This window comes from Pezoporus flaviventris, unplaced genomic scaffold (genome assembly GCF_033815535.1).
Source record: "Pezoporus flaviventris isolate CSIRO_AGI_PZ_B2104156 unplaced genomic scaffold, CSIRO_AGI_Pfla_v1 ptg000037l, whole genome shotgun sequence".
Lineage (NCBI taxonomy): Eukaryota > Metazoa > Chordata > Aves > Psittaciformes > Psittacidae > Pezoporus > Pezoporus flaviventris.
In genome coordinates, this window is record NW_026892585.1 from 3,448,474 (window position 1) to 3,467,960 (window position 19,487).

The 19,487-nt window shown below is 56.2% G+C and overlaps 2 protein-coding genes across 2 annotated transcripts; one reads left to right on the top strand and one right to left on the bottom strand.

The window, feature by feature from the left end:
• Positions 1-1,358: 1,358 nt before the first annotated feature.
• On the bottom strand, positions 1,359-9,763 carry LOC133274926 (cohesin subunit SA-3-like). The gene is made up of 32 exons (XM_061464542.1): positions 9,652-9,763; positions 9,470-9,566; positions 9,265-9,381; positions 9,059-9,155; positions 8,902-8,978; positions 8,627-8,831; positions 8,397-8,548; positions 8,250-8,323; positions 8,029-8,152; positions 7,865-7,963; positions 7,705-7,784; positions 7,514-7,621; positions 6,903-7,002; positions 6,710-6,821; positions 6,229-6,329; positions 6,065-6,154; positions 5,863-5,952; positions 5,371-5,571; positions 4,967-5,037; positions 4,653-4,740; positions 4,492-4,572; positions 4,294-4,386; positions 4,041-4,221; positions 3,817-3,944; positions 3,628-3,729; positions 2,839-2,984; positions 2,629-2,757; positions 2,267-2,451; positions 1,977-2,152; positions 1,673-1,748; positions 1,552-1,593; positions 1,359-1,459 (listed from the first exon to the last, which is right to left on the bottom strand). The coding sequence occupies exons 1-31, from the start codon at positions 9,741-9,743 to the stop codon at positions 1,571-1,573; spliced, it is 3,495 nt and encodes a 1,164-aa protein (XP_061320526.1). The 5' UTR covers positions 9,744-9,763; the 3' UTR covers positions 1,359-1,459; positions 1,552-1,570.
• A 6,259-nt stretch (positions 9,764-16,022) lies between these two features.
• On the top strand, positions 16,023-18,736 carry LOC133275185 (prolactin-releasing peptide-like). Its single transcript, XM_061465043.1, has 2 exons — positions 16,023-16,252; positions 17,972-18,736. The coding sequence occupies exons 1-2, from the start codon at positions 16,105-16,107 to the stop codon at positions 18,148-18,150; spliced, it is 327 nt and encodes a 108-aa protein (XP_061321027.1). The 5' UTR covers positions 16,023-16,104; the 3' UTR covers positions 18,151-18,736.
• Positions 18,737-19,487: the final 751 nt, after the last annotated feature.

Genomic DNA, 19,487 nt, shown 5'->3' on the forward strand with positions numbered 1-19,487 from the left:
CGGAAGGTCCGGGGCTGCGGGGGCGAAGGGAGAAGCCGCTGCCGAGAGCCACAGCCGGGGTTAAAGGGACAGAGAGGAGCGGTCCTGGTGGACACCGGTGTGGAAGCGGCGTTGCCGGGGCTGTGGCTGGGCTCTGCCCCCCAGCTCTGCCCGGGGAGGAAGAGGAGAGAGGCGCCCACCGAGTGCCGTGGGGCTCCGTGCGGTGCCTGCTGCCGCCGCCGCCGCGCCCCCCGGTGGCTGCGAGCGGTACCGCGCCCCGGGGCCGGTTGCACCCTCGGGGGCGCTCGGCACGGAGCCTAAGGGCATGGGAGCGGTGCGGTGCTCCCCCTGGCGGAAGAAGGGCAGCACAGCAGGGACGCGTAGGGGAAACGAGGTGCGGGAGCCCAGCATTCCAGTTGTTTCCCTTGTTATCCCAAGGGTTCTCTGACCACTCTTCTACCTCTCCTCTGGAAGCGTGAAGGAATCCCTTATCAATGGAATTCTAAACTCCAGGTCTACAAACCCATCACTTCCATGCCTCAGCAGGGACGTCCACGGTCATTCCCAGCCCAGCCACGGTCAATCAGTAAAGCGTTTGATTTTGTTAAGGCAGGATCCTTAGAGATGAGCTTAGAGGTGTCCAGCCCGGTGCAGTGCCACGTTTGGGCACGCTGGAGTGAAATGCCAGAGGTGCTGGGTGTCTGCGATCAAACGCTGCCATTCTGCACTCGCACTGCACCTTACATCCCAACACCCGTGCTGCTGAGCCCGGGTCTAGAAGTAACGCTGCCCTCATTCCTCTCCCCTGGACGTGGTCCCTGCCCCACAGCCACCAGCAAAGTCACCCCAGGCCCATTCTCTAGTGTAAACCTTGCCAATGCTAGACCCATATCTATCTTCCTGTGTTGCAAGAGATGTTGTTTTAGTTCCATTCTCAGCAAAGGCCTATTTGCATCATGTACATCACCATCAGTGCAGTTATCAGTGACTTCCTTGTTGGGAAGCCAAGACCTAAAGGACTATGGAAAATGCAGCTTCCTTTTCCTATAGTTTTCTCCAGGTTGACTTGGACCCCCATGGGTGTCCCCCCGCTGTGCCATGGGTACCCCATGTCTGCCCCATGTGTCCCTGCATGGGCTGGAGCTGGGTCCCATGAACCTGAACTTTGAGCTTCCTCTGCACCATGGTGGGGGGGCAGAGGGTTCCTCACCCCCCATGGCTGGGTGCACTACATAACCTATGGCAACTCCTATGTCATGTGCCTTGGAGCAGGGACCCCCCCCTGCACCCTGGGGACCCCCATTCTGACCCCCCAACACCAGCAGCTGCCAAACAACTCTTTATTAACTGTTAACAAAGTGGCCCATGGGGGGGTGCAACCCCCCCTAAATTTGGGCTCATAACGATGATAAACAGATTCCAAACTGCACCGTGCCACCGCAGGGGGGTGCGCTGGGGTCCTTGATCACCCATCCTGGGGCTGGGGGGGAAGAAAGGTAAGGGGGTGTCCCCCAAACTGGGTGGGGTGGGGGAAAGGCTCCCCCAAACCCAGGCCCACCCCTCCAATATCACCTTCATGTTCAACACGCTGTCAAAGGCGTCCCAGAGGCAGCCCTGGGGGGGAGGATGAAACACACAAGTGAGGTGGGGCACCCCAGGGTGGCTGGAGGGGGTCCTGGGAGGAGGAGCTCACCCTGCCCTCCTCTTCCTCCTCTTCGCCTCTCTGCTCTTCCTCCTGCTCTTCCTCTTCCACCACTATCAGGCTGCAGCTGATGTAGAAGCAGGGGGGGGGAAAGGTGGAGGGACCCCTCCAGACTGACCTCTCCCAACACACCCAGTATCCCCCTCCAAACACCCCAGTACCCCCCCATGGCCTCCAAAAGCTCCATCCCCCCAATGCCCATGCCATGCTCCCCACCAAAGCCCCCCAGTTAGACATGCTCCCCTTATCACCCCCAACCTCCACCTGCCCTCTCTAAGCCCCCCCCATCACTCACGGCATCAGACGATTGCACCGCAGAGTCATGGAGCTGCTGCTGTGGTGAGGAGAGGATGGAGCCAGAGAACAACGGCCGGGGGGGCCGGGGGTCACCCCGTAACATGGTGGAGGTCAAGGCTGGGCTGGAAGGGTGGGTGCTCGGCAATGGGCTGGAGCTGGGGGCCTGCGGTGGGGCTGCGGGGGGGATGTTAAGCATGAGGACCCCCCAAACCCCACAGAGCCCAGATGGGTGCTGGGGGTGATGCAACCCCCAGGACCCCTGACCCCCACCCGTACCCCAGTCCTCACCCTCCAGGCGGGGTCTCTTGGTGCGGTGTGGGGTGGGCGCTGCACCACGGCTGCTCTCCCCGGTCCCCCCCTCATCCTGTGGCTGTAGCGAGTTGCGGTAGGTGACAAGGGGATGCCACTGCCCTGTGTCACCTGGTGCCAGCACCCCGAGCTGCTCCCGGGACACCTTGTCCAGGTAGGTTAAGCTAGGGAGGGACAACAAAGGTATGGGGAGGGGATCAGTGGGGTACTGGGGGGGCAAACAGACACCCCACATCCTCCGAGGCTCCCCATGTTGACCTTGAGGACCCCAATGGGACCCAAATAGACCTGAAAGGACCCTCCAAGACCCTGCCCTAGGGTGCCCCCCCCAAATAACTCACAGCAAAGCTTTATCTGGGCGCAGCACACAGGGCGAAAACTCGCTCAGCACCTCCAGGAAGGGTAAATTGAGGGGTGGAGATCCCGGTTCTGAGCCCGGGATCTTCTGGAAAGCAAACAGAATCCCTTCCCTGGCAGGGATAAAGGTATAAGGAGGGGGTGACACCCCCAAAAATCCCCTCTGCCCCCCCTGCATTTTCATCCTGTTGTACCTGTGGATGTTGAGCAGCAACGGGCGGCTTCGGAGCTGGTGGAGGCTGAAGAAGAGGGAAAACCTTCGCGCCAAGTCCCGGATTTCTGGGAAAGCTTCCGACACCCGGATGTCAGGACCTTCCTGGTGCAGCAGCTCTGTCATCAGCTATGGTGTTGGGCACAAGGTTAGGGGGGAACTTTTGGAAACTCTCCTCCCCCAACCACCTTGGAGCAAACCCAGAGCTTCCCAGGTCCCTGGACCTCCCCAAAGACACCCCCCCAAACCCCATCCACATCGTCCAGAGCCCCCCAAACCTCCCTAGAGTACCCCAAAGCCCCCCTCAGAGCCACCTGGAGACCACTTCAGATCCACCCAACCCCCTGGAGTACCACCAGACCTCCCCCTCAAACCCTGTCCACACATCCTGGAGCCCCCCAGACCTCCCTAGAGCACCCCAAAGCCCCCATCAGACCCACCGGGACATCACTCCAGATCCACACAGAAATCCCCAACCCCCTGGAGTACTCCCAGACCTCCCCCTCAAACCCTGTCCGCACATCCTGGAGCCCCCCAGACCTCCCAAAGCCCCCATCAGACCCACCTGGACACCACTCCAGATCCACATAGAAATCCCCAACCCCCTGGAGTACCCCCAGACTCTCCCCCCGCATCCCCAGACCCTCAAACCCTGTCCACACAACCTGGAGCCTCCCAGACCTCCCTAAAGCAGCCCTCCAGACCCCCCTGGAGACCCCAGGCCCCACCCCAGGCCCCCCCAACACACACAGCCCTCCACCACCACCCCAACCTGCTGCAGGCTGAGGAGCAGCGTGCGAGCCCACTCCTGCCGGTCGATCTGCCGGGTCAAGCTGAGCGTTTCTTTGATGATGTCCCCATAATCGCTGTAAAACTGGGGAGGGAGGGACAGGACCCAGTGTGCCCGAGGTGTTGTGGGGACAGTGGGACAGCAGGGACCCACCCTGGTGCGCCCAGTTACCTTGGTGTAGTGCTTGAAGACGTCGGAAGCGGCGCTGAGCTCCAAGACGCCGTAGATGATGAGTTTGCAGAAGCCGGCCAGAAGCACGCGGCGTCGGTGCAGCTCCTCGATGCGGCTCTCATTGTCCTCTATGGGGACAGGAGGGGACAATTAAGGGGGGGGACAATTAAGGAGGGACAATTAAGGGAGAGACAAGCACTCTAGGGGGTCAGCCAGTGATTTACCAGTGGCCAAGAGCTGCTCGTGGCTATAAGCAGGGTAGAAGACGTGGTCCATGAGGAAGGCGGCCAGCTGGGATTGCAGCTCAGCATCGGGACGTAGCACCAGGGGAGCCAGCTCCTCTCGCCCGTCCTCTGGCAACCGTGGCCCCAACACCAGCAGCAGGTCGCTGAGCACTCTGAAGGCCTGAGAACACAAGGATGGGCTTGGCATCAGGGCGGGTTCCATCTCTTCCCATCCCTCCAGGTTCCTGTGTACCTGTTCCCGGACGCCAGTGTCCACGTCGGACAGGCAGCTGTGGCACAGAGAGCAGAAGGTGATGACTTTGGTCTTCAGGCTCTGCAGCTGCTCCTGGGCAGGGGGACATGGTAACGTTTGTGGACATGGTGGCATTTAGGGAGACAATGGCCTTTAGGGACACAGGGGCAACCCCAAATTGTCCTGGTGGTCACTCACCTCAGGGACATCGGTGCTGGGCAAGCAAGAGAGCTCCCAGAGGATGTGGAAATAGAGGCAGGTGATGGTGGGGACAAGGACCTGCAGGGATGGATGTGGGTGAGGGATGTGCCTCATCGTGTCCCCAGTGTGTCCCCAAAGCTGTGTCCCCAGGGTGGTACCTGCGGTGGCACCTCACCCGTGTCCACGGCACGTTGTAGGAGCTGGGTGCAGGGATCAAAGAGCTGCCAGGGCGTCAGGTCATGGGCGCTGCGGGGACAGAGCAGCATCAGCGGGGTGAGGGGACATGGGGGACAGGGATGGGGACATGTGGAGCATGGGGCATAGGACATGGGGGATGGGATGATGGGGACACGGGGAGCAGATGGGGATAGGGATGCCAGGGGATGGGGACATGGGGAGCAGAAGGGAATGAGGGCATCCAGGGGACCCTTGGGGACATGAACACAGGGGTGGCATGTGGCCTCCCACTCACTTGAACAGGATGGAGATCCTCTTCAGTGTGGCTGCCATGCTGTACACTTCCTCCTCATCCAGGAACGAGGCCTGGGCAGGGCCAGGGGTTGGGGACACCGCATGAAGGGTTGGGGACACCGCATGAAGGGTTGGAGAACCACAGCTGGCAGGGTCCCTTGCTGCCTCCCCGACCCAGTACTTCCTAGACCAGCTTTTCCTGCCAATTGTCCCTACCCAGGCCACCAGTATCCCTACAAGTCCTGGTCCATCTCTTGTTCCCAGCCTGGCTCCATGTCCCTGTCCCTAGCCCCATCCCTGCTTCATGTCCAGGTCCCCAGCCCTGTCCTGACTCCAAGTTCCTGTCCCCAGCTCTGTGTCCCTATCCCCAGCCCTGTCCTGACTCCATGTCCCCGTTCCCTCTACCTGGAGCATCTCGGTGACCTCCTGGTTGAACTTGTCTGCCAGCTGGTCAGCCAGGCGGCTCCGCACCCGGTCCCCGTGCCGCTGCAGGGCCAGCTCAGGGTCACAGAGCGCGTGGAGTGCGCGGGATGCAGCTTCCAGCACCGTCTGCTCCGTGTGTTTCTGCACCACCTCCTCCAGCTGCTCCAGCACCAGCTCCAGGTGCTGCAGGAGAGACACGTCACCTCACCAAGGGGACAAAGCCACCCAGGGGCAACCCGTGCGGACATATGGACCCCCTTGTGAAGATGGGGACAGCCATGGACACTCTGGGGTGATGGGGACAGTATGCTGATGGGGGGCACCTGACCACCAAAGGGGACATTTGGGGAACACGCTGCATCCTATCCCTGCCTCAACAGTTTTGAGGGGCAAGGTGGCTCAGCCCCAGTGCTGGGGGGATTGGATGCTACCCGGGGGGGTGACAAGAATTGGGGTGACACCAGGGGACAACACCTTCTCCAGCCGCCCGGTGCAGTAGATGCTGAGGTCGAAGCAGCACAAGACCTCCAGGAGCGGAGCCGCCTTCTCAGCATCTGCTGAAAACTTGGTTGGGGGGGGACATGACAGTGAGAGGATGAGAAGGACAACGGGGGGGTCAACACCAACTCCCCCAAAGCCCTGGGGATGCCAGTGGGGTATCCCCCCTCCCAGTCACCTTGCCCAGCAGCTTGGGAAGAGCTGGGATAAGGCAGTGGGTAAGGCGGATTCTTTCCTCCATCTGCGCCTTCCGCTCTCGGGATGAAGGCTGGGATCAAAAAGAGGGGGTCAAGGGGGGTCCTCCTAACCCCCCTGAGTTTTGCCCCTTCCCAGCCCCGTTACCTTCTTGGCTGGCTCACGGCCCACAGGTTGCCCCTCAGCTGCCTGGACCACGCTGGCTGCCAGGATCTCCACCAGCACCTTCTCCTGCTGGTCTCCCAGACCTGGGGAATGGGGAGGACTGGAATGAAGTTTGGAATGCAACCAGCACCTCCCCATCTGCAAGCCCAGGGCACCCTAATACATCCCAGTATGAGTCCTGACTGCCCACCAGTGCAGTGGCGATGACAGCGCCAACACAGGGACATCCCAGAGTGTTCCATGGCTGTCCTAGTGCCTACCACTGACATCCCAGTATCTCCCGGTAATGTCCCAACATGTCCCAGGAATGTCCCCCAGTGTCTCTCAGCACATCCCAGTGCCTCCCAGTGACATCCCCGTGCCTCCCAATATCTCCCAGTGTCATCCCAGTGCTTCCCACTTTCTCCCAGTGCCTCCTCCATGATACCCCAGCACATTCTGGTGTCTCCCAGTAGCACCATACCCTCAGCAGGTGACTCCTCCAGCAGCAAAGCACTGATGGTCTCCCAGTCCCGCAGCCGAGGCCCGGCGCAGTCCCACAGGCTGTCCACCAAGTAGGCTGCGTGCTCATGGAGCTGGGGATGGTGGGGACAGGGGAGTCACGGCACGCAGGGACCACCCCACTGTCCTGCCTGCCCCCGCAAGGCCATCCTCACCTCGATCTCGATGAAGAAGGTCAGAAGGACATGAAAGAAGGTCCTGTTGTCCCTGTCGTGAGATGCATCCACGCCCGCACCTTGCTGGGGGTCCAGCAGCCTGAGGACACAAGGACAGAGTCAAACACGGGGGTCCCACATCCCCCCTGGCGTGGGGACAGAGCTGGGGGACACGCAGGCACCAGGCACCCAAGGGACATGGCAATGGGGGTCCCATGTACAGCCCACTTTGGGGACAGAGCTGGGGGACACCAAAGGGACAGGGATAGAGGGGTCCCATGACCCCCACCGTGGGCTGTACCCTGATCCCTGCATCCCAGGGGATCACATCTGCCTCTGCCCCAGATGTGCCAAACCCAAACACCGCTGATGCCATAGGCCTGTGCTGAGACAAACACATGGCTGGTGGAAGAGCACGAGTGGCTCCGGTTGGATTTGGCCACCCTGGCATCCCGCTCTCATTAATGCTGGCACTAACGAGGCCGGGATGAGGGGAGCTGGCAGGAAGACGGAGCCTTGACTCATGCTTTGGCAGGCTCGGTGTTTTGGGGGTTGTGTGTGCGTGACAGCAGCACTAGGATGGGCTGTGCCGGGTATCGGGTCTTGCTCACCGGCGGTAGAGGAAAATCCCAGCGGCAGTGGCGAGAGGCCGGTTGGATACAAAGATGACGGGGTACACGCTCTGGCAGTCCTCATCCGTCAGTGCCTCCTCCATGTTCCTGTGTAGAAGGAAGGGTGGGGGGTCCCCAAAGGCCTCTCGGATGTCCCCTCACCCCCTGCAAAACCCCATCCCCATGCTCACTCCAGCATCAGTGTCAACAGCTTCACCACCTCCACGGCCACGCTGAGCTCCTTGTCGAGCACCATGGACACCATGCGTGTCTGGTGAAGGACACATCGGTGTCACCCTACTGGGGGTGGGGGAGACACCCAAGGGACCCTCCTCATGGGGGCCTCCTCACCTTGAAGCGCCTGGTGAAGAGTTCCATGTGGGCAGCCGTGTCCCGGTGGCCGTAGAGCCCCTGCAATGCCTTCACGCACTGCAGGCGCACCTCCCACTGCTGCAGTGGCAGCTGTCAACGGGGTCCTGTCCCTGCACCCCCCGTGCCCCCCCATCGGTACCCACCTTGTCATACAAGGTCCACCCGATGTACTTGAGGTAGCTGTCGGTGAGGAAGGAAGCCGCGTAGGTCTTCATCCACGTCCCCAGCTCCTCCATGCAGATGGCTCGGATGTCCGGCACCACGTCCCTGCACCACACGGCAATGCCAGGGGTCTCCTGCCGCTCACCCCTAAATCTCTCCCCCACCCATGAGACCCCCCCCATTCCCCTCCCGAGCCACCAACCTGTAGCGATGTACGAAGACACCCTTGAAGATGGCGTTCATCATGTTCTCAATCTCCTCCTGCTGCTCTCTGAGCTGGTGTGGGGACGTGGCGCAGTTTGACCAGGGCCCGTGCCACCATCACCGTGCTGGCAGCACTGCCACTCACCTCCTGGCGCTTCACCATCAACGCCTCCAGCTTCTCGGTGGCGCGGCGGCCGGGCCCCTTGCTCCGCTCGGCCTCGTATTGCCGCAGGTTGTTCTCCTGGTGCACGCTCACGCCCAACGCCACCTTGACCAGCGCCGACATCACCTTCATGGCTACGACCGCAACGCTTGTGGGTACCGGGACCCCTTCCATGGGGTGCCCAAGGGGAGCCACCCACGGGTGCTGCCTACCTGCCAGGGTGCTGGTGTGGCGGAAAGCCCGTACTTGGGAATCAGTGAGGCTGATGAGGAAGGAGATGAGGGAACCCATCAGGAATTCATCATAGATGATGCTGTATTGGCATCGCTGCACCACTGCTGTCAGCAGCTCGCAAAACCCAGCCCGGAACTGGCGCCAGGGTCGGGTGCTGAGCGAAAGGGGGTACTCGGATGAATCCTACATGAGATACGGATGGGGTGAGCTGGATCCCCCCTCTCCATCGCCCACTCCCACACCAATCCAGCACCTCCTTGAACTGCTCCGTCAGCTGCTGGATGATCTCCGAGTTCTGCAGGTCCCTGAACATTTCTGGTGTCACCACACCTGTGGGGGAGAGGGAAAGGGATGAAACTGGGGTCCCGCCAGCAGCACTGAGGGGACTCCTCCACCCTGGGGACCCCGACCTCGGCAACCGCAGGAGCAGACAATAAAGTTGATGAGCTCCAAGAACCCTGTCTCACGGTCTCGCTTGTAGGTCTCCAACCAGTCATCCACCACCGTCTGCGGGCACAAAAACAGGTTGGGAGCCCCCCAAACCCCCCTTCTCCCCCCAGATCCTCACCCATGCGGCCCTGCATCCCCAGGGAGCGCTGCACCAGTTTGGGGTTACCTCCACGGCGATTTTGGCCGATTTAATGGCTTCAAAGAGGGTGCTCGGCTCCGGGTTGACTGTGGGTGTGCTGCTGCGGTCAACGTTTGGCTCCATCACCCGGGGACGCTTCCTGACCTGGGGGCAGACACATGGAAGGGGGGTCAGGGATGCCGTGGGACGGCACCCACGCGTGGAAGGGGGAGAAGGGAGGGTCAGGACATACCTGGCTGTGCTTTGGCCCCTGCTGGGGTCCCCGTTTGCCGCATGGCCGCAGAGTGGCCTCAAAGTCACTGCTGGAGTCATCACTGCTGGTGAGGTCCCTGCGGGGATGGGGGGGGGGGCTTAAGGGGTCGCTCTGGGTGCCCCCCACCCACCCTAAACCCCCCTCACTCTCCCGTCACTCACGAGGTGCCAGAGGGGGGCGATGATGGCCCCACGGATCCCGGTGTGGAGCCGGAGCTGGATCCCTGGGTGCGGGATGAGTGCCGGGGAACCATGGTGACAGCAAGGCCTTGGGGGGGGGCACAATGGGTTCAGGCAATGGGGGCCCCTCAGCCCTGACACCCCACAGTCCAGGGGATCCCCCAAGCACCCAGAACCATCCCCCCCCCCCCCCCCAGCCCAGCCTGGGGCCACCGCGGAGCCCAAAATGGCCCTTGGGGCACGCATGGGAAGAAGAAGCCAATCCCAGGGTCACTGTTCGGTGGGCCCAGGCCTCCCCATGTCCCCCCGGGGGGTCAGCCGGCCACCCATAGCCCCCATGGGCACAACTGGTGGTGGTGGTGGTGGTGGGGGGTCAAGCCTCCCCAAGTCCCCCCCCCCTCAACCCGGGTTCGTTCCGGCCCCTCCGCCCGCTCCTGCCTCGCCTCCCGCCGCCGGGTGACCGACGTCCGGCCCAGCGCGCCCCTGCGGCGCCCCCTATGGCCTCCCAGTGACCCTCGGCTTCCTGCCCCGTGCCCTCCCAGTGCCCCCGACACCATCGCTTCACCCTGCGGCTCTTGGGGCCCCTCCAAGCGCAGGGGACACCCCCGACCCTTCCTGCCCCAAGTACCCCCATGGGCACCTCGGGTGGGATGCGGGTCCCTGTATCCGCCCCGCACTGTCCCTCGCAGCCTGGCACTGGAGTGGAACAGCCCCTACCGCGCAGCCCCACACTGGTACCAGCACAGGCAAGGCAGGCACATGACAGTGAACCCAGAAGGCAAACAAACCTAAGCCTACAGGCAGCAGGAAGCCAGGGATTGCCCCCATACACACGACCCCGCTAACAGCAGCCAAACAGGAGTCAAAGGCAGCCCAGTGGCACTACTGCAATAAAGATGGACAATAAATACAGCAATAAAATAGAAAAACTCATAGAAAAGAAGAAGATCTAAAACACAGGTCTCAGAGCTCCTGACCTGAGCTTAAATACAGAGCTGGGGGCAATGGGGAAGGGTGTGTGGCTGGGGAGGCTCCAGGTGAGGCCATTGGGATGATAGGGACCTGCTGGGCACCCTGCAACCCTCGCTCAGCTGCAGCTGGAAGGGAGCAGCTCTGACGCCTCCACTGCCCCGTCCAGGGCTGCCTTCCCAGCACCTCGGCACCCTTGGAGTGAAGGGGGAGCACAACCAGCATCTCAAAGCGTCTTCTCATCAGTGACACACGGGAGGGGGCAAGCAGTGAGAAGTGTCTGGGGGGTGCCAAGAGTCACCCCACACACCGTGGGCTTTGGCATCTGACTGTTTGTGTGAGGAGATGACCTCCTTTGTGCCTTAATCTCACCCTGGGTATAACAAGGAATCGCCCTGGCTCGGGCCCTCCAGGGTCATTGCCCAGAACCGGCCCCGTGGGGCTCCGGCTGACGAGAGGGGCGGTGATGGGTCCCGACGGAAGGTCCGGGGCTGCGGGGGCGAAGGGAGAAGCCGCTGCCGAGAGCCACAGCCGGGGTTAAAGGGACAGAGAGGAGCGGTCCTGGTGGACACCGGTGTGGAAGCGGCGTTGCCGGGGCTGTGGCTGGGCTCTGCCCCCCAGCTCCGCGTGTTCTGTCCGGGAGAGGAGAGAAAGAGGGAGAAGGTTAGGGAGAGGGAAAGGAGAGAGGCGTCTGTGTTAACCACTAGATGGTCCTGTTTCCCAGCTTAAAACATAGCTCCAAAATCCAGCCAGTCCTGGCTTTTCGGTAACCTGGGTATCAGTGAAGAACAGCGCAACGCTCTGTGTAATTAACAGTGTGGTTTGGCTGCTTGAATTGACACGGTGTTCTGAATCATAGAATCATAGAACAGTTAGGGTTGGAAAGGACCTTAAGATCATCCCCACTAGAGATCAGGGAAGGATACCCACATTTTCCGCTCAAAATCAACGTGAAGATCAGTAAGGGAAGAGATCTGTGATGCAAACCCATAAAGGGTTTTACTTACTAAGAAGGTACCCTCTCCATGCATACACATGCAATTATCACAGCAGAAGCACAGTCACTGCCTGCTCCTTAGATGCAGATTGATTTTTAGGCAGGGAGCGTTGGCAAGGTTCAAAGGGAACACGCTAAAAGGAGGATGCTGAAGAAAGTATGTGTATACACTATCGATTGTGTTAGCTGTAGAAGGACCTTTTGTGCTAGCACAGACATGGAGTGCTCTTCACGTTTTGCAGTTGTAATCCTGAGCAGTCTGATTAAACTCTTGAAAACTTGGATGAGGGAGACACTTCTTTTAGCTGTTACTAGGTGGAAATCAGAGAATGGAAGAGTATTGCTGCAGTGAAATAGTGTCATTTGTACATTGAGCTGCTCCCCGACTGAAAGCATCCTCATAGAGAAACTGAACAACAGAGCTGTTATTGAACCTACGCTTCACCCTGATGGGGTTGCAGCATTTCTTATTCAGTCTCCTCCCGGTCATCAGTCTCACAGGAGCAGAGCACCCGTGCACCTGCAAGGGTGTCAGCAAGAGAGCCTGCGGTGACACTGCCTGTCTCAGCCCCTGCAGAGCGATGCTGAGGGAGTGAGGTATCTGCTGCTGTAGCAATACAATATCGCTCAAGATACGAGCCACAAAGTTGGTCAGCACCTGCTGAAGCACTGACCCACAAGCGATCCCATCAGCTCCTTGGGTGCTGTATTGCAGTATGGCCTAAGACTTAAATGGGGATAAATTGATCCCAGTCATGGCTTAGGGGCTTAGAGCTGCCATCAAGTAAGATTCTAAGCAAAACATAGTGATGGGACAATAGCAAGAGGAGCAAGGCCTGGGAAAGGATGCATGGACTTACTGCTCCAGCTTGCCGGCCCTGAGAGCTCCCCACTGTCCATCTCCTCCCCACACCTCAACCCCACCATGAGTGTTTTCCCCCTGCAGACACGTGCTTCAGGCAGAGCATCTCAGCCAGGCAGCACAGAGAGCTTGGCTCTGCTGTGCAGGGATCTGGCAGCCCGTGCTACTCCGTTATGCCGTGTCCCCACATCCATAGGGATGTGGCAGCGATCTCCTTCACTCTGCCCCCCTCCTGGTGTGCTGGGGGGGGTGTCTCAGCACCCTGCCATGTGCTGGTGCTGTCCTCGGCTCCTGATCAATGGCTTTCTGAGGGTTCCTGTCACAGTTCTCAACCCCTCCTTCCGCAAACTCAGACTGCTCACTGGTACTGCTGACGTGCTCCTGGCCCCCCTCTTGGCTCCCCCGCACTCCCTCGAGCCCAGTTCCTCCCAGGATAAAAGGCACAAGCCCCCAGCAGCTGCCCTGCTTCTCCTTGCAGCAGTGGCTACCTGAGGAGTGGCTCTGGTGCAAGCAGGTGAGTGCCTCGCGCTGTCTGCTTCAGTGTTTGTCCTGCCTCTTTCTGCCTGAATGTCCTATTGTTCCTTTGGAGCTTCAGCCTTTCTGCACTGATGCGCTCAGCCGTGCTCTGTGCTCACTGACTTCTGCTCAGGTGTTGCACTGGAGGGACCATGCTAAACACTACAGGCAGTGTTTAGCCCCTGCATGGAGAGCCCAGCCTCTTGTGCTGCTCAGCCCTGAAATGAGCCATGGTCCCAGGCCTGGCTTCAGCAGGGATTTGGTCTCATGTGGGGATCTCCAGCACTGCTTTCAAGCTTGAAAGCTATTTGTGTTTGCATGGGAGGGGGTATTCACAGTGCTGATCTTGAGGAAGATGCTATTTTAGGGTTTAAAGTGTTAGTAGCACCTTATCTTCTGAGGACATGTCTTCAGTAGGGACTGTAGTGACAGGACAAGGGGTGATGGGTTCAAACTGAAACAGGGGAAGTTCAGGTTAGATCTAACGCAGAAGTTCTGCCCTGTGAGGGTGCTGAGGCGCTGGCACAGGGTGCCCAGAGAAGCTGTGGCTGCCCCATCCCTGGCAGTGTTCAAGGCCAGGTTGGACACGGGGGCTTGGAGCAAGCTGCTCTAGTGTGAGGTGTCCCTGGCCATGGCAGGGGGTTGGAACTGGATGATCTTAAGGTCCTTTCCAACCCAAACCAGTCTGGGATTCTATGACATCCATGGGAGGCTTAGACCTCATGGATCTGCAGCAGAGCTTGAGTTTGGTGTGCTGAGAGCCCCTGTGTGCCAGGCTCGTGTCCCATGGCTTGTATGAGGCAGACTCACAGCAAGCTGTGATGCTGTGGTTTCACTGTAATGTTATTAATGGCTTTACCTTTCCCCTCCCATGCTGATAGGAATTGCCAGATAGCTCTCACAGGTGTTGCTCAGTCAAAATGTAAGGGCTCTTTCTGCTCAGGGACAAAGCAGAAGCAGCAAACTGCCCAAGTGGCATCAGTGCTGACTGCTGCTGAGCTCCAGGGGAAAATCAGTCCTGAAACTTCTCATTGTGCTTTGTTGAAACTAGTCAGTTTTCCAAGCTTTGGAGGCTCATTCACTGGTTGGAAGCGGAGGACACACACAGAGTGACTGCAGGAGGTCTTGTTTTTCAGCTCTCCCTTTGGAAGAAAGCTATAGATCTGTGGGCTAAGGCAGGCCTGGACCCGAGTTGCTCACAGACCACCTCCAGCCCCATTACTCGTGGAAGTGGATAACCAGATTTTGTGCTTATCCTCATAGCCTACTGACAAGGTACAGATGCTCAGCAACACACGGGGTTAAGTTTGTGGCATCTCTTCCTCAGCTTCTCCCCATACAAATGGGGTGGGATGATTAGGAGGAGCAAAAATTAGGGAGGATTGGAGGTGCTGAGCTCCCTCACTGTTTAGGGTACTGAGGAGCAGTGGAAGCCCTGAGCAAAAAATGGCAACAAGTAAATAATGGCACAGCCAGAATGGTGGGGACTTGAGACACAGGACTGCTTAGGAGAAGGCTTGTGCTAAAAGCTTTTCCCTGTGTTTCTGTCTGTCATTAACAATGAGCTCCAGGCAAGCTCTTCCTTTCTGTCACTCAGTTCCCAGGCAAAAACTAGGCAGGAGGTAATCTGGAAAGCCTGTCAGCAGCCCTGTAAGCACACCAGGGAGATTCCCCAAAACACCATTGTCTTGTCTCATTGAATTTAAGGCTTTGCTAAACATGGAGCAACGTGAGAGACACACCAGCTGAAACCAAAACTCATCCCGTGTGCTTTTATGTGCCAAAATCCTGATTGGCACGAGGTTGGCATGAGATATGTGAGTTAGAAAAGTTAACTCATGGTTCCGTTGAAATGGTGGGTTAAAATCAGTGTTCTCCGAGTTGCCTGCTGACTTAATTGTTGATGTGGGATAAAAACCCCCAAACAAGCCTTCAGTGATAACTGGGGCTTGAGGAGCTTTTGACTTTGCATTTCAATGAGACACAAGCACGTTCTCCACGTGCTGCTGCTGCATTGCCTGTGTGGTGTGCTTGGGAGCATCTCGCATCAAAAGATGTTCATTCCTGCTTGCCTGTACTGCAAGCAGGTTAGGATTTTGACAACCACAGGGGAAAAAACACAAGCAGAAGCCTCTGTGCAGGTATTGACAAGAGGATTTCCTATAGCTCTGTGCCTGCATATCTGCCTAAGGGATGCTTAAGCAAATGGGCTCCTGCTGACTGTAAGCAGAGGCTCCATGCTGCCCAATATGCAGGCAGACCTTGTGTGTTCAAGGCAGAGTGTCCTTGCATGGCATGTGGGAATGCTGCTGTGAGGAAGCTCCTACAAACTGCCACTGACAGGGTCAGCAAGGAATTGGTGACACAGGCAGAATGTTCCCTTTCATAGAATCCCAGACTGGTTTGGGTTGGAAAGGACCTTAAGATTATCCAGTTCCAACCCCCTGCCATGGGCAGGGACACCTCACACTAGAGCAGGTTGAACACTTGAACACTGCCAGGGATGGGGCAGCCACAGCTTCTCTGGGCACCCTGTGCCAGCGCCTCAGCACCCTCACAGGAAACAGCTTGTGCCTAAGAGCTCATCTCAGTCTCCCCCCCTGTCAGGTTAAAGCCATCCCCCCTTGTCCTGTCCCTACTGAAACACATTTAGTTGTACAAGGAATGTGTAAAATGCAAACGTTAGACATATTTTGCAAGTGAGGAAGGGGTGAAAGGCAGTGGCTAAAACGCATTTTGGTGGCCAGTGCCCATGCTCTTACAAGGGGCCACATAGAAAGTCAGAAGCAAGCTCAGGGCCAGGACTCCAGTGTCCTGTGAAGCCAAGAGAGAGGCTTTCACTGGTGGTGAGCAAAACCCACTGGTTGCAGAGTTACCTCAGTAGATGGCTCACTGCATAGCCTTTGCCTTCAAACAGAAATACCCAGGACAGCCTCAGCACCAGTGTTTCAAGAACTGAGTTGTGACATGGGTCTGATAGATAGAAATACCCCGTTACAGTCAATACCTTCCTTCACCTTGAGAGCTTTAACTCATAACGTGTTCCCTATGTTCACTTACCTCCTCACAGCCTTCCCACCGCTGCTCCATCATGTGGCATCCAATCTCGTGGACACCGCGTGCCCAGTGGTCACCAAAGCACTTAAAGATGGTCACTGTCTACCTGCTGGTGCTCCTGGTATCGCTCAGCTTTGCTTCAGGACAGAGCAGACCATTTAAACACCAGATAGACAACAGGAGTAAGTATGAGCATCACCTGATGGAATGCAATAGGCTTGAAATTTCAGCTGTGTCCTGTGGAGCCAAAGTAGTTCACAACTACTATACAGTAAGAAGAAAGCAAAGGCCAGAAGTTTAAGTGTGCTCTACAGACACTTTGATTTCTGTCTGGAACCACGAGTTGTCTCCAAGTCAAAATGCAAGTCAATGGTTGAAGGGTCTCCATTTAGAGATGCTGTGAGGAACTGAGGCTGGAGGGGGGACACACACAGAGTCCCGTATCACCTGAGTAAAAGCTAACAAACACACAGGCCAAAAGGTTTCTGAGGAAAATCTGTATCAGGAAATGTCATCTTCCCCCAGGGAGCAAAGGCTGGTAACTGTATGTGGAGTGGGGGAGAGGAGGTGCGGGGAGTAAGGCACATGGGCTCTCAGTGGGACACCTTTCCCCATTAAAGAGCATTAGTGATGGTGGGAACCTCGGTTTTTATGTACCCAGGTGAAGAAAGTGACCTTGTTTGGGTGTTGGTGGGCAGGAGGGGGTTAAACATGTGGGAAGACTTCAAACATGCACTGATAGAGAAAAAAGTCCAGCCAAAGGGGGGTTTCTGTTTTCTCTGTTCATGCATCAAAATGCACAGGGGAAAATCCTGCTGCCTTGCCTGAAACCTTCCTATGAGGTGGATGATCTATAATGCACTTCAATTCAAATGTGTCCCTGTTCCTGACAGTCCTTTGGAATCATTTGGCGTTTCCTTGGGATGGCATCATCTCCAGCACTTTGTAGATATTCCCTCTTGTTGTATCTTAGTCTTTTAGTATAACATATACCCCTCTCCACACCTGCTCTAAACCTAGATGAGACTATCAAAGTAAGTAAGTCAGGTATAAGTGCACTTCAGATGCTTTCAAAGCAAAATGTCATCCATTTTCCATAGGAAACAACTTCCTAAGTGAACAAGAATTAGGTTTTCATGCTTCCATCTCACAGGAACCCCCCTGCACTCCAGTGGATGTTACTCTATAGTGTACCTGGTGTATATAGCAGTGATGGAGCTGGATGCTTGGACTTCAGGTCTTTAGCTAAGAGAAGAGAGTTTTAAAGATGGTGGAGGTACTGTGGTGTTTGTACCTTGCACTGACACCTCTTCCAAGGTTCAGATCAGTTTTAAAGCATCCTGTGCCCTCCTGAATCAGATGGGTACTTCGGCTTACGTTAGATTACAAGGATGCTGGAGAGAGGCTTTGGACAAGGGCCTGTAGGCACAGGACAAGGGGGACGGCTTCAACCTGCCAGAGGGGAGATTGAGATGAGCTCTTAGGCAGAAGCTCTTCCCTGTGAGGGTGCTGAGGCACTGGCACAGGGTGCCCAGAGAAGCTGTGGCTGCCCCATCCCTGGCAGTGTTCAAGGCCAGGTTGGACACAGGGGCTTGGAGCAACCTGGCAGGGGGTTGGAACTGGATGATCTTAAGGTCATTTCACCCCAAACCAGTCTGGGATTCCATGATCTGCAGGCTGCAGCCCAGACAGATGAAAGTTATTTCTGCATCTGAATCTTCCTCCTTTGGTCTTTACACATGGAAAGCAACCCTCAAAGACACCCCGAAGTCGTGTGTCTGGCTGCAGCCTTTCCCCTTGTGTTTTCTCTTGGGCTAAGCCATCCAGCACTCTCCAGATGTTCAGGAAATGTTGCCTGTAAGTGCAGTGGTAGATGCTTCATGGTCTGCTTTGAATTCCAGGTCCTGAGATCGATCCTTTTTGGTACGTGGGCCGTGGCGTGCGCCCCATCGGTCGCTTTGGGAAGAGGCACCTGAGGAGCAGCCCTGACAGCCTAAGGCCTGCAAGCAGACACCTGGATTATATCTTGAACACTTTGTGGGAGCACAAAGTGTTGGGCACACAAGACAGTGACTGGTGACCTCTGTTCCCTGAGGTGGCAACCCAACCTCTGTGCTTGGAATCACATCCTCCCCTGCACCTCAGGCACCAGTTCTGCTTTTGCCTAGCAATCCCACCCTGCTCTTCTTTCTGCTCCTTGTGCAAGTTCCTTCAAAGAGAAACGTGTTCAGGGTGAAGGTAAAAGGCATGGACACTAGAACTAAGTGCCACCACAGCTTATTCTTTGTCTTCTGTCCCCACCCATTTCCTGATGCTGTTCACTGTAACGTTCAGTCTACCAAAACGCACACAGCCTTTGTGCTGGGATTTAAACTCTGCAGTGTTAAGTCTATCATGAAACCTTCCTGTCACATTTCAAAGTAAATGGCTGTTGATATGTAAAAAATAAAAAGCAATGGTTGGAAGAAAGAATAAAGGCTCTCATTAATTTTTAATGTACCTGCAGTAATGCTGGTGCTCTCTGTGTAGTTTTTACATAGCTTGTTAGCATCCACCTGTAGGAATGTTGCCCTGAACTGTCCACTGGCACTTCATGATTCTTCCTGTGCTGCTGGAGAGGTATCTCACTGAACAAAAAGCTGCTCCTATCAAGGATAAGTGTTTTCTCCCTGCTGAAGAGAACAAAAATAGAGGCTGATTGAACTTTGAAGAGTAATTCTGTGCCTACTGCAGGTAGTTGTGCACCACTGCCCAAAAGGGGTCAGTGCCCAAACCAGCTGATTCCCTTTGAAACGATGCAGGTGTTTGTAACCACGTTACCTGGTCAAGCTAAAGTCACTCTTGGAGGATCACAAGCCATGTGCTGCTGCTACCTTAGTCCACATCTACGAGCCTGGGGCTGTGGCTCAATACATCTGCCATGGTGATTAACTATGTTATATTAGTAAGACATGTTATTTACAGTATGTTTAATCTTGATTCATATCTATTACCAGCAATAATATTTGAATGCAGTTTAATCTATGGCTTATATCCAAAAAAGATAGTTGACAATTTAGCTAATGACCAATGGTTAAATCCAGGCCACAGCCGTTCTGCAAAAGGGACACTGGAATGAACTTGCATTTCTAACTGTGCCTTCTTGGAATTACTACTACGATTTAATAGTGGTTGAATTCATCACTGTAGGTGATTTAACCCTTTTTGTTCTCTTTGGATTTTTACTATAATAGGGTATTTACTACTATTTAGAATACTATGTGCTTATTTATAATACTATTTCTAATACTATCTGCTATTTGCTACTATATCTAAATACTACCTGCTGACCCGAAGTATTACTTAAAACATGCGGGTTTAAATGAACACACTCATAGTGGAGAAAAGATGCTAATCAAAAAGTGTTCTGATGAGCAT